This window comes from Mya arenaria, chromosome 2 (assembly GCF_026914265.1).
Source record: "Mya arenaria isolate MELC-2E11 chromosome 2, ASM2691426v1".
Taxonomy (NCBI): Eukaryota; Metazoa; Mollusca; class Bivalvia; order Myida; family Myidae; genus Mya; species Mya arenaria.
Genome location: NC_069123.1, coordinates 30,372,133 through 30,386,828, shown reverse-complemented (window position 1 = coordinate 30,386,828; position 14,696 = coordinate 30,372,133). Strand labels below are relative to the sequence as shown.

General features: G+C 34.0%; 1 protein-coding gene across 2 annotated transcripts in view; it reads left to right on the top strand.

Moving 5' to 3' along the window:
* Positions 1–14,696, top strand: part of LOC128244132 (ecdysone-inducible protein E75-like) — a 28,932-nt gene that overhangs the window by 13,499 nt on the left and 737 nt on the right. For both annotated transcript variants that reach the window (XM_052962150.1, XM_052962157.1), the window contains exons 3-5: positions 11,668–11,812; positions 13,911–14,059; positions 14,209–14,563. In XM_052962150.1, coding sequence (XP_052818110.1) covers positions 11,668–11,812; positions 13,911–14,059; positions 14,209–14,563 — 649 coding nt within the window. The remainder of the gene's footprint in view (positions 1–11,667; positions 11,813–13,910; positions 14,060–14,208; positions 14,564–14,696) is intronic.

Genomic DNA, 14,696 nt, shown 5'->3' with positions numbered 1-14,696 from the left:
GCACAGTGCATACATACTATATATATAAAAAATAACTAGGTATGCAGCATAATCATGCTGTGTTGTTGTAATATGTTGTAGGTAAAATGTACTATAGATCGTATCCTGTGTTGTATGCACATATTACCTGCAATTCGTATAATGATTTTTTTTTGGTAAAAGTTTGTCGGGATAGCCAGACATGATTAGTATAGTTTGTATATTGTGTTGGTTTGTAATGTTTTATTGGGATTGATAATGGGGCAATATGTTGTGCTGTTTATTGATAGCTTGTAGGGGTTTACTTAAGTTTGAATGCTGTTATGTTTCGTAATAATGTGTTGGGATTTAATATTGCTCATATGCTGTGTTGTTTTGCTAAAGTTTATAGGGATATACTAAAGTTTGTATGCAGTGTTGTTTAGTATTATTATGTAGGTATTTATAATGGTTTGTATGCGTTCATATTATGTGTTATTTGGTAATAGTTTGTAGGGATATTCTATAGTTTGTATGTTGTTTTGTTTTGTAACATTATGTAGAGATTTATAATGGTTCATATGCTGTGGATTAGAATACTGGTTTGTGGAAATACACAGTATTTTAATGTTTTGTAATATTCGTATAGAGATTTATTATGGTTCTTATGCTATTTTGTTTTGTAATAGTTTGTAGGGAAAGAATATAGTTTGTATGTTGTTTTGTTGATACTATTGTGTAAGGATGTACTATTGTTCACATGCTGTGTGTTTCGTAATAGTTTGTTAGGATATATTGCAGTTCGGATGATGTTTTGTGATATTGATATGGGATTTTTATGGTTTATACGCTGTGTATCTGATAACCTATCTGATATAATATGTCAGAATTTACATATTTTAAAATATTTATTTTTTTCCATTTCATAGAGTATCGAAATGAATTGGTCTACAAAATGCTTTATTGTCATTGCCAGTAAATTATTCAAAGCATGTTTCATTTCTACAATTTTCATTTTTTTTACATTCAAAACTGATAAATCATTTGAATCTGGTATATAACGCGGATACAAATTATTAAATTAAAAAATAAGCAGCTTGAAAACCTTTCTAGAAAGTTGCAAAAGGTTGATAAATTTGAATCGTTGGCAAAGTTTAGCTCATTATTCAAGTTTAAAACAAAACAAACCAACAAACATTGAGTACACGAATACGGCTTTAGGTTTTTGTTTTTTTTAGATTAAACACTCCACATCTAAAATGTCGTCTGCGTTTGAACTAGGTTGTCTGTAGAAAAGAAAAACTTATAACACACGTATTTTAAATAATTGCAATTGCTAACTGTCTCTCTTATTGAAATCTGCCCGACGCATGAATCAGTTTACAGACTGCAAGCTGGTTGTAACACACTCTTTAAACTGAATGCGTTACAGCAGTATTCTTCTAAGCCAATGTTTCATTATCTACTGAACTTCTTTATTTTTGAACGGGGGCCCTTCAGGGCCACGTTCATAGTAGGCACATCAGATCGTTACTACAAATGATTACACGGTGAAGCGGTCGAAATAATCCGCTCATTGAATGATTGAATACACATGACATCTTTAAACTTCATCAAATCTGAATTGATGTATAGTAATGTACACTTGAACTCGTTCATTTTGCATATCCCTGAAAATACAGCTTGAAAAATCACAAAATGACGACAATATATTTATACGCAACCGCTCTAAAACGGCGAAAAACTAAATGTATTGTTACAGGTGTGAGTCGGTATAACAAGTAGTTACCATAATTGATTAATCGATTCCAAACAATTCTAAAATTTCCTTAAAAATGAAAGGATATTTAAACGCTATTTTACTGATCAATAAACAAATGAACAAAGTGAATGCTTTTTTGAAACCGTATATCGATAAAGTATATTATACAGATTACTCCGCTTGTATTTAGCATATATTCTAGTCATTTCACTTTTCGATCGTCGCCATTTTGTAAGCGCCCTGCCTAAGAGTGTCTCATGGACTTCAGCTGGAATAAATGTGTATTGTAAGTATTTTATAATCAGATTGCTACACATGAACGGCTCTATGTGTGCGTGGCATGACAGCTATTGAAATTGCTTCATTATGTACACTGTATATTTACCTGTTTATGTGCGTGACATACATTAATTGAGAGGCCTAAATCATGAACCTGCGTGTTTATTCTATTATTAAATTTGTTTAGATTAAGATGTGAATTTGTGTAGTTCATTTAGCTAATTTTGATGACGTATATCATGCTTTTCGTTAATATATGCATTCGTGCCGTTCGTGGCTCACACAGTTTCGTGACCTACTACGTAGTTGTAAGAATCTACTGTAGTGATGCCAAGTCTATTGTAGTAATCTCCCCTTCTGAATCTCATGAATATTAATTTTCCACGGAAGGCGACCACATGCTGGTACCGGTTTTATACCCTTTTTAAAATATATATCAACATTTGCGGAGAACCATGTGGCTATTTATAGTTAAAATTAGATGATGAAATATTCTGGGATCCAGTCAGAGTTCACTGAAAACTAACTGAAAACGTGGTTTTTCTAAAAGAAAAACGAAAGTGAAAATTTGATTAAACGTTTTTTTTCATGTTTTAAGGCAAGTACAAAGGATTATTTGGTTTGTTTTTAAGCATGGGAGGGGCCTCTCATAGTTTTTTTTATCACTTTTGATACGAAAACAACTGGACTATGAACGTTCTTAGACCATTTATAGACTTTGCAAAAATGTAAACAAAAATCCAAAATGGCTGCCGCGAAGTGAAACTACAGTTTTCACTAAGTCAGATGTTTGATGATTAATGCATGAAACTGTTGCTGACAGCTTCAAACTGCAAGTACACCTTGTGTAAATAAGTGTAAACATTAAGAATGAATACATTTTATGTCTATTCTTTAAATATTTGTAAAAAAAACACCCATGTTTTTTCACAAAGTTTGTGTTCGTCCCCAGTTTCGTACCGTTTCGTTCTCAAATATGTTTACAGTTTGTAATAAAGAAGTGTTTATATAAAATAAAGACCAGAAAAATGCCAGATTTAGGTTACATCTGTAGTTTTCAGACTGAAACGTGATATTTTGTTTATCATCAAGTGTTGGCTTCATCGCACCTGTCATGAGCAGCTTTTGGTCGTGGAGCAACACTTAAAAGTTGAACCCATCAATTTAAACTGGCATGCCAGAGATGGGTTAATTGAGTATGTTGTATAGGCTATAAGGGCGTCAACGATTGTATGTTTGGGTAGACCTTGTTGTTGATTTATTTATTTTCCTTTCTTATTATTTTAAACAGACCCGGGAGGAACTGTAAAGAACCCGCCGAGCTGCCCACCCGGCCGAGCTGTACTTGGTGTATGCCAACATGCCGACATGATGTAATTTGTTAGTACTTCAAGATCATATAATGGAAAATTGTATCCAAACTGAAGTATAAAGTGAGTAAGTTTGTGTCATATAAGCCCGTTGATACTGTTTGTTCCATTCCTAAATGAATTTCTTTTATGTTGTTTGTCGATCATTTCTGGTGCGGCTTTTATAATAATATTATTTTCTAATGAAACTGCTGACTTGTATTAGTCTTTGATCTGTATTGTGCATCTATTCGCACATTTTGTTTGCTCTTTTAAGCAACATTACATTAATTTAAAATTCTATAAGCAATTAAACAAAACTTACTGCACATTTGATGCAGAATGATGTTTTATTTAGTGTGCATATGATTTTCAGCTTATAGACAAGAAATAATTACTTCAACAATCACAGCAACACAATGAGATCCCTATTTTAAAGAAATAATGCCACCTTTCTTTAATTCATTAATTCATTCTATCAATCATTCATATATATATTCATTTATTTATTCAGTTTATACATTGAAAAACTTGACATTTCTCAAGGCAAAAGAAATTAAAAGTGAGCCGCTTTCATAAAGATTAGAGCCTTTTCCCTCATGCATTATAAAAACAACCTTAATACATTATAAATGTCTTAAAACCCTAATGTATTGTTTATTTCAATAGCCAGCCTGGTTGCTGTAGCCACAGGGGAATCTTCAAGGACAAGAACCAGTGCTGGTAAAAATGTGGACTCATGTGGTTTTCCATACCGGCTCTCAGCAAGGATTTAAGAGAAAGGAATACCGTCTCCAAGTAAGAAGAAATTCTAAGCATGTCTGGTTTTAATTCTTTCAAAATGCATCTGGGTACTCAATAAGATGAGATTAACCTTTGAATTGTTAAAAACTGATAGCAAAATGTCCAAAAGACTACATATTTCATAAAATTTGTCCTGAAAATCTTTCAATTCATAAGCTTTTCTGCATATTTATCACATTTATGACCACATAAAAGGTTGTGTATGCCTCAAATGAGTGTTTACAGGCCTTTTTCAAACTTTAACAGTATTGGCAGATAGTTTTATAAGTGTAAAACATTGCTTTTGTGTCTTGCTTGCAGATCATGATGTGCTAATAAGCTCCAGTTAGCTGCGCCTTTTTTCTCCCGGCAGTAGTCCTGCAATCTGAATCCAGGAGATGCAGCTCTGAATCCAATATTTCAGAAGAATGAAGATGTAAGTCAACTCTGTAGTACTTGTTTGTGTGTAAATGATCAAAAGAGTGAGATTTATAGCAAATCAGGTGTAGATAAGCAACTTGTAGACATTGGTGAAGTGCTGTACTTTGAATTTAATGCCAAATCTTGCCTTCAAAACAGATACTTAAAGTAAAAAAAATTAAAAATGGGCATATTAATGCTATCTCTGCATTTTCTACATCATGTAGCCACCTCATACATGAAAACACTAGCAGTTGTCATGAATCTTTCAGTTTGGGTGTTTTCTTGCCATTTCTTTTGTTGCGCCATTTGTCCCGGAAGCAAACAATTTGGCATAAAGTGGTGTTTAGACTGTCTGTAAATACATTATCACTAAATTTATTTTGTTAAACTGAACAGTTCTGTTACCTTTGTATATAACTATAATAAGTGGATAAGAAAAGCAAAATTTTGACAAGTTGAAGCATTTCAGTTTGGCTCTATGTCATTTTTTGGCCAGTAGAGCTTATGCGATGGTAATTTGTATGTAGTATGCGCGTCCGTGCATCTGTAAACGATTCATGTTAACATGATACAGCCTTCAGTTTTGATTGTATCTGATGAAACCTGTACGGTATCTACATATCCATTAGAGCTCGGTTCCTTTCGAAAACCAGCTAGGTCCGACCATGCATGCCTAGATTATGGGACTTGATAGTATAAAAATCCTGTAAACAAATGCTCGTTAACACGATACAGCCTTCAGTTTTGATTGTATCTCGATGAAACTTGTACAGTATCTACATATCCATAAGAGCTTGGTTCCTTTCGAAAACCAGCCAGATCTGCCCATGCATGCCTAGATTATGGGCCTTGATAGTATAAAAAAGTCAGTTTGTCAGTAAACAATTGCTCGTTAACACGATACAGTCTTCAGTATTGATTGTATCATGATGAAACTTGTACAGTATCTACATATCTATAAGAGCTCGTTTCCATTCGAAAATCAGCCAGATCCGCTGATGCATGCCTAGATTATGGGCCTTGATAGTATAAAAAAATCAGCGTATCGGTAAACAATTGCTCGTTAACACGATACAGCCTTCAGTTTTGATTGTATCTCGATGAAACTTGTACAGTATCTACATATCCATAAGAGCTCGGTTCCATTCGAAAACCAGCCAGATCCGCACATGCATGCCTAGATTATGGGCCTTGATAGTATAAAAAAATCAGTGTGCCAGTAAACAATTGCTCGTTAACACGATACAGTCTTCAGTTTTGATTGTATCTCGATGAAACTTGTAAAGTATCTACATATCCATAAGAGCTCGGTTCTTTTTGAAAACCAGCCAGATCCACCCATGCATGTCTAGATTATGGGCCTTGATAGTTAAAAAAATTAGTATATATGTCAGTAAACAATTGCTCGTTAACACGATACAGTCTTCAGTTTTGATTGTATCTTGATGGAACTTGTACAGTATTTGGATATCCATTAGAGCTGGGTTGCTTTCGAAAACCAGCCAGATCTGCCCATGCATGCCTAGATTATGGGCCTTGATAGTATAAAAAAGTCAGTTTGTCAGTAAACAATTGCTCGTTAACACGATACAGTCTTCAGTATTGATTGTATCATGACGAAACTTGTACAGTATCTACATATCTATAAGAGCTCGGTTCCATTCGAAAATCAGCCAGATCCGCTGATGCATGCCTAGATTATGGGCCTTGATAGTATAAAAAAATCAGCGTATCGGTAAACAATTGCTCGTTAACACGATACAGCCTTCAGTTTTGATTGTATCTCGATGAAACTTGTACAGTATCTACATATCCATAAGAGCTCGGTTCCATTCGAAAACCAGCCAGATCCGCACATGCATGCCTAGATTATGGGCCTTGATAGTATAAAAAAATCAGTGTGCCTGTAAACAATTGCTCGTTAACACGATACAGTCTTCAGTTTTGATTGTATCTCGATGAAACTTGTAAAGTATCTACATATCCATAAGAGCTCGGTTCTTTTTGAAAACCAGCCAGATCCCCCCATGCATGTCTAGATTATGGGCCTTGATAGTTAAAAAAATCAGTATATATGTCAGTAAACAATTGCTCGATAACACGATACAGTCTTCAGTTTTGATTGTATCTTGATGGAACTTGTACAGTATTTGGATATCCATTAGAGCTGGGTTGCTTTCGAAAACCAGCTAGATCTGCCCATGCATGCCTAGATTATGGGCCTTGAAATCATTAGATTATGGGCCTTGATAGTATAAAAAAATGCTATTGTATAATAAATGCTTGCGAACATGATACAGTCTTCAGTTTTGAGTATTGAGAAACCCATAAGGGGTTGGTTCTTTTCGAAAACAGTGATGTTGACCACACAAACCCAGCCAGTAGAGCATAGGCCCTTTTGGCCTCATATTTATATAAAACTCTAAGCGCAAAAGAAGTGCAAAAACCTTATTTTACTTAGAAAAAATCTTAAAAGAGCAGGCAGGCCATTTTTGTGGTTCTATAGACACCATTGAAAGCTACAAGGAAAACTTTACTTGGTCAAATTATTCCAATGCATAAGGAAATAATGGCTCTTCAAAGGTTTGCAGCTTACCATTTGAGGGAAATGGCTGTTTCTGCTTTTTATGAAAATACCACAGGTGCTTATATTTGTCTCATTCATTTATTGTTTGATATATCATTTCCAAACTTTCAGTATGTGTTGCATATAGCCTGAAGATGAACTATAGGAGTTTTGAAGTCTGTTTCTGAAAAAATGTAGCTTAAATAGGCTCAAGACCACAGTTATCTGTCGTATATGTATTGTTAGGGTTTGGTATATTTTTCATCAACATTAAATGTTGACATGTTGCATGTAATTCAGATACCAACAGGTCAGGTTTTATTTACTATTTATTTTCATACAATGCTTTACATTGCATTGCATTTCTTTTTCCATCATATTTTAAATGCATGCATTTTTCAGAAATGAATCAGTTCCCACCATTTCACCTTCAAATGACGTTTCTTGTTCATCTAGACCTGTTTGTGTGTGCATATAAAATGAACAACTACTTAGAAATTTCAGCACACATAAAATAAAAATAGAAGTTTCTATTAGTTTCCAAAAAATTGTGTTGTAGTCACTTCCTAATTCTATAATGCAATGAATATTAATGACTATGTATGTGGTACATGTACTTTAAGAAAACTGAAGCCTTCAGGAAGTCAACGCCACCATGATATTGATTTACTCAGCTCTGATGTACTCAGCTGTGATGTAACATGCATTCAAGCCACTATCCGAAGAACATTCAGACGTTCTAAATGGACCATTGCCCTGTTGCCATGGAAATCATTATGAGGAGGAGCACACAAGCTTTAACTTGTTTTTAATACGAGATGTACCACATACTGACCATAAACTTTTCGGATGCTCTGTTTATTTCATCTGCCAATTTCGATGTATAGTTTACTGAATAATGACAAACAATCTTTATTAACGATGCTCAGCTCTTACTCATAAGCATCTCTTACTCATCCGTATTCCACAACTAAACATGCTTGCAATTACACTGTGCCATCTATCATAATATAGCAATGCTGCAATGACCACAATTTTTGTACCAGTTGTTGCTTTATACTGAAACTTTTATTGAAAATGGTGCATAAACACTGATAACACATAAATGTTTCATTCATACATTTGTACATGTTCTTTCAGTGTTTATGTTGATAATGTTGATACATTTTTCATGTGCATTTACACATGTGTTTATTGCCAACCACATCAAAACATGCATAGTTTGCTCACATACATATTTCCAACACAGATATTTACTGAATGTATTACTACTTTACGTTGATTTTGATATGTAAATAAAACATTGTACTACTCCTACAAAACACTTTTCATTTGCTATGTTGTTTGTTTCCATGTTCTGTCTGCATGCAGATGGTATTTTCATATCAATTTTTAGCTAAACTATTCGTAGAATATGGAGAGCTATACTACTCACCCAAGCGTCGGCGTCAGCGTCACACATTGGTTAAGGTTTTGCTTGCAAGCACACACACGTTAATATCACAGTTACTTCTTGAGGTATCGCATTTAGACTTAATACAATGGTACTCAACCATCCAACCTACTTAATTAACCAAGTAAGATAACTCTTCTTTGCATTTAATGCAAATTATAGGCTTTTATTATATGACTTAGAAATTCTGGTTAAGGTTTTGCGTGCAAGCACACATAGGTAAATATCTCATTAAGTACTTAAGATATTGCATTGAGACTTGATACAATGGTACTCAACAATCCAACCTACTGAATCATGTTTGCATTTAATCCAAATAATAGGACTTTATTATTCGACTTAGAAATTCTGGTTAAGGTTTTGCGTGCAAGCACACATTATAAAAAATATCAAAGCAACTACTTCATGTATTGCATTGAGACTCATACAATTGTACTCAACCATCAAACTTCCCCATGTAAGATAGCTCTAGTTTCATTTAATGCAAATAATTGCCCTTTATTATTCGACATAGAAATTTTGGTTAAGGTTTTGCGTGAAAGCACACATAGGTAAATTTCTCAGCAACTACTCGATGTATTGCATTGAGACTTTATAGAATGGTATCCAACTACTCAATGTAATTGAATAACCAAGATATATAACTGTATTTTGCAAATAATTGCCCTTTATTATTAGACTTAAACATTCTGGTTGAAATTTTCCATGTAACCACATTTATGTTAATATCTCACCACATGAATTGCATTGAAATCTTATCTAACAGTGATCCATGCATGTTTCGCCAAAACTTTTTAATCCTTACACTGAAAGCGGCGGTATAGTCAAGCCCGCTGTCTCTGTGACAGCTCTTGTTCAACATTAACGTGATGTTCATTTCCATTGTGAACAATATTAACATCTTTCAGCATACATGCCTGGATGAGTTTTAAAAATTGACCATATTATGCATACTTACTGCATGAAAATATACAATGGCATACATTTCATATCAACTTGTGTATCTGTATGTCCCTTTCAACTACTTAGACGAAATAACAAACGTCCTAACCCTAAAATGTTCAAAAATATTCTACATACGTTATTTTTATCTTACACTGTATATATATGTTCTATATGTATATATCACGCCTAATAAAATGAACCCCACCTCTCAATTTTCCTGTGTGTTCCTATCAATTTGTTTCTGAAATTCCTGTCATCATTTAAATAAATTGCTTACCCTCTCGGAGCCACCGTTCCTCAGCGCTTTCAGCGCTTTGATTTTTTGTATTATCATATTATGTTACCTCCAAGAAGAGTCATTCTACATGGCCTTGCAGAATTTTTAACGTTTCTATAAATAGACTGCACATGCCTGTTAAGCGGGTGCAGATAAACTTTATGCAGACGATTGTACCTTACATGCATTGATCAGTTCATTGAAAAGTCGTGCACGCATCCGTATAAACAGGATATATAATAGGGTCATGCAAACCACTTTTTGATATGAGGGGAGGGTGTATTTGATTCGAGTGGATTTTCGGAAGATTCTGATTTAACTAGGGGCAAGCCGAATTAAATCTTAATCTATAAAAATTCCATCTGGAAAAATTGAACTCATTATTCAAGCTTGAAACAAAACTGACACACAAGCATTAGAGTAAACGGATACGGTTTTATTTTATTTTTAAATTTAACACTCCACATCTAAAATGTCGTCTGCATTATACACTAAATAATTGCATTAGCTAAATGTCTGCCTAATTATAATCTGCCAAATAATCAGTTTACAGACTTAGTTTACGTGGATTGGCACACAAAACATGGGTTAATATAAAGTGCAAAATGGTTGTAACACACGATAGAAATTTAATGCGTTACAACAGTATTCAGCTAAGCCACCGAAAAGGCCAATATTTAAATATCTACTGAACTAGTTTATTTCATTTTGGATAGACATATTATGTTACCCCCAAGAAGACAGTCAATCTACATGGGCTAGCAGAAATTTTTACATTTCTATAAATAGACTGCATGTCTATTAAGCAGGTGCAGATAAACGTTATGCAGACGATTGTACCTTACATTTAAAACGCATTGGTCAGTTCATTGCATAATCGTGCAAGCATCCGTTAAATCAGGATATATAAAAGGGTTATAAAAACTACGTTTTGATATGAGAGGAGGGTGTATATGATTCGAATGAATTTTTTGCAGATTCTGATTTAACTATGGGCAAGCCGAATAAAATCTAAATCTGGAAAAAAATCCATGATCGGGTCATCATCGTGCTTTGTTATGTGTAAGCTTTGATTCTTTTCATATGTGGTAAAATAGTATAAAATTACCAAATAAAAAAAACTGACAAAACATACCCTCAATTTTGTCGCAATGGTCGCATACCACAGAAACATTATTCGCTCACCTCAATGTTAGTGGAAACGCCGTCGATGCCGCCGAAGTGTGCGCGGTTTAGGTATGCTCTCAAATTGTATACTCTTCTTTTTTATGTGCGCATGCATCTTCTCTCATAATGGTAAAAAATCATTGCATTTATATGTAAAATATACACCCCACTGATGAAGTGCTACGATCTATTTTAACGGCATGACTGCAATATTTGATAGCATATTTGAAAGAGTGATATCTTATTGTTTTTCAGAGTGTTTTTATACACATTTACAGAGTGATAGCATACACCTTTACAGAGTGATAACATAAACTTTAAATGAGTGACATCATACACATTTAATGAGTAATATCATACGCACTTTCAGAGTGATATTTTAAACCCTTTCAGAGCGATATCATGCACCATTTAAGAGTGATATCATACATATTTACAGAGTGATATCATACAGTCTTACAGAGTGTTATCATGCCTAAAATTAAGAGTAATATCATACATCTTAACAGAGTGATATCAGATATCTTTACAGAGTGATATCATACATCTTTACAGAATGATATCATACATTCTTACAGAGTGATATCATATACAGAGTGATTTTATACACCCTTACAGTTATACGCCGTTTTGTACCTATCAAAATAAATGTTAAATTCAATAGTGGCTACACAACACTAAATTCAGTAACTTTCTATTTTTCAGGGATTTTTCTTCAGAACCGTCCGTAAAAATAAACAGTACGACGTATGCGGCCGACCAGGTCGATGCATTGTCCTGAAATCAAGCCGAAACGGCTGTAAATTTTGTCGAATGCAGCGGTGCCTTGACCTTGGCATGAGCTATGAAGGTACAACGTGTTGTCATTCTGTCATTGTTTAATCCCCTATTAAATGGACCAAAACAGGAGACATAAATACACGAACTTACAAGAAAACATATACGTTACAAAACTTAAGCACACTTTGCAATTTAAAAACTGTACGGATTTCGAGTTCCCAGTTTCATTCAATCTCGTCAGTCAGTTATACCAGTCAGAATAACTAAACATAAAGAAAACCGTTTGTATGCGCTTCCTTACCCGCAATTTAACCCACAATTTTGGAAACGAGTAGGTTAACCGGAATTGTTTTTAAGATCCTATTTTGTGTAGTATGAACGCCCCTAAGTAGAAATTTGTCACATCATTCGGAACTTCTCTGCCATTTTTATCGAAAACAACCTCGGATATATGCAAGTACATTGTTAGAAGTAGTTCATAACACTTTGAACTATATTATTTATAAAAAGTAGTATTTTAACTTGTATAGGTAGATCGAAGTATAAATTGATAGCCAGTGAAGTTTATTATTGCAAACATAATTAAGTTCCCAAGAGTTGAGTCATTAAATTTAACTGCTAAATTGAAATGACTACACGATCTACTTGCAGAGTAGTTGAAGTGTACTGGTTTCTCATATTGTAAACCGTCCATATAATTCCGAGGTTGTTTTCGATAAAAATTGGCCGAGGGGCTCCGAATGTTGACATATAAGGCCAACTGTTTTTGAGTCCGGCCGATTTTACTGAGTCTGTAGAGTAAGACTTTTTTAAATTGACACTCTTATTCAAAATCAATACATACACATGTATAACAAACATTAAATTGAGTGATAGACACTCAGCTTCTTTCTAAATAATGCATTTATGGAAAATATTAAAAACCATAACCGTGTATTTAATAGCCGAACACGCATTTTTTGATTGGTGAATGCTAAAAGATTTACTGCGATCTACTATCGTCTCATAAGGTAGAAATACCGTGTTTTCTGCACATTTCTTTAAAATTAAACTCGGTATTCTTCATAAGCACCATTGTTTACGACATTTGTTCATTGTTTTTGGTATATTAAAACCATTGTAATAGATTTGTTAAATCTTATTTTGAAGTAATAGTGCATCTTTAACGATGCCATCAGGTTTAGCTATAAAACACGCGTTGTCTTTAATATATCCTTTTAGAGGTATTTTATGTAAGCATGTTTGTTGCAATATTTTGACAATACATTTAAATCGCCCTGACGATTTTCGTTCAAGAAAGCTGCACCGAGTTCGCAGTCAATGCATATGGTCGTTCACCATAGTCTAGCAAACCACAATAGAAATCGACGCGCAGTAAAATTGTAGACAATTTAGGATTGCGGTTTCGACTTTTTATTCCAAAAAGTAAAATCTACGACATTATGTACCAACGAAATTGTCCCTTTTTCTAAAAACCGCGAAATTTCACGCCCACAAATATAAATGAGTTTACAGTATTTTTGTTATATCGTAGTGCATACAATGGTTAGCGGTGAACAACCCGCTATCACGGGCAGATATAGAAAACGATATGCACTTTTTGTATAATTATGTATATTGCTTGCAAATGTTAAACCACAAAGACGTGGCCCAGATAGAAGTAACCTTTAACTGATTTAAATGTGCAAACATCAAGGTGCAATCATGCATTAATGAGCTTGTCTTTATCATCGTATTACAGACGCATAAGTACGTGTGTCTTAATGCATAAGTGGATCACTTTATTTATAGTTAGACCTTGAAGTTTAAGATTATAACTAAATTACTTTTGAATATTATTACTATTATTCTTATTATTATTATTATTATTATTATTATTATTATTATTATTATTATTATTATAACTATTATTATTTTTATCATTGTTGTTGTTGTTGTTGTTGTTGTTGTTGTTGTTATTCTTGTTGTTGTTGTTGTTGTTGTTGTTGTTCTTCTTCTTCTTCTTCTTCTTCTTCTTCTTCTTCTTCTTCTTCTTCTTCTTCTTCTTCTTCTTCTTCTTCTATTATGGATGAATCATGGGTATGATAATGGAAATGTTAAATACAAACTCATTGTATTAATCGTAAAATTAACATCCATTCGTTTATTCACACTTTTTAACATTTCAGCGGTGAAGATGGGACGACCAAAAACAATTGACAAAAAAGCGCTCACAATAACAAAAACAACGTCAATCAGCGAAGCGAAGGTTAATCTCACTCTGAACGTTTACTCAGCTTTCATGAAAGCCATGCAAGGCATCAAAGAAGCAACGCAGGTAAGGCAATACTCTAAAGAGCACAGGTTCTTAGTTCGTCAGTGCTAAATTTCAAATAAAAAGACTTATTGTTTATAAAGGAACACCATTGATTCTGATAGTACAGAACCAAGGTTTCAACTCAGAATGGCTTTCTTTTCGTTTTGCAGGAGGTGGATAATACAGAACCCGAGTGTCGTTATTACATTGTAACTGGAGCGGTTCATTTCTCATCCATTTTTGCAAAAGAACAATACATGTTTCGGCAGCTAGCACAAGAGACGCAGGTGTCGTTGCTAAAATTAGCCCTGCTCGAACTGGCAGTTTTCAAAGATATTCTGGAGCCAGCAAAAAATAATAGCCATAAGTGCCAGAACGCTGAAGCTATGAAGGCTGACCCAACATATGACAACGCGATGGAAGCATTGCGTGGTACTGGTTCAAAAATAAAGCGTAAATTAGATGGAATAAAATTGACGTTCGTGGAAATTGGATTGTTTCTTGGATTGATATTGTTCTGTTCTGGTGAGTTTGAAAATATATTTTAAATGTGTATTTACTTATAAACATTATGTGCGTTTAAAATGATAATGTAATGGCTACATTTTACGTCTTGCTTACTAATTTCAAGTTATTTTACTGCCCTTATATTTAAAAA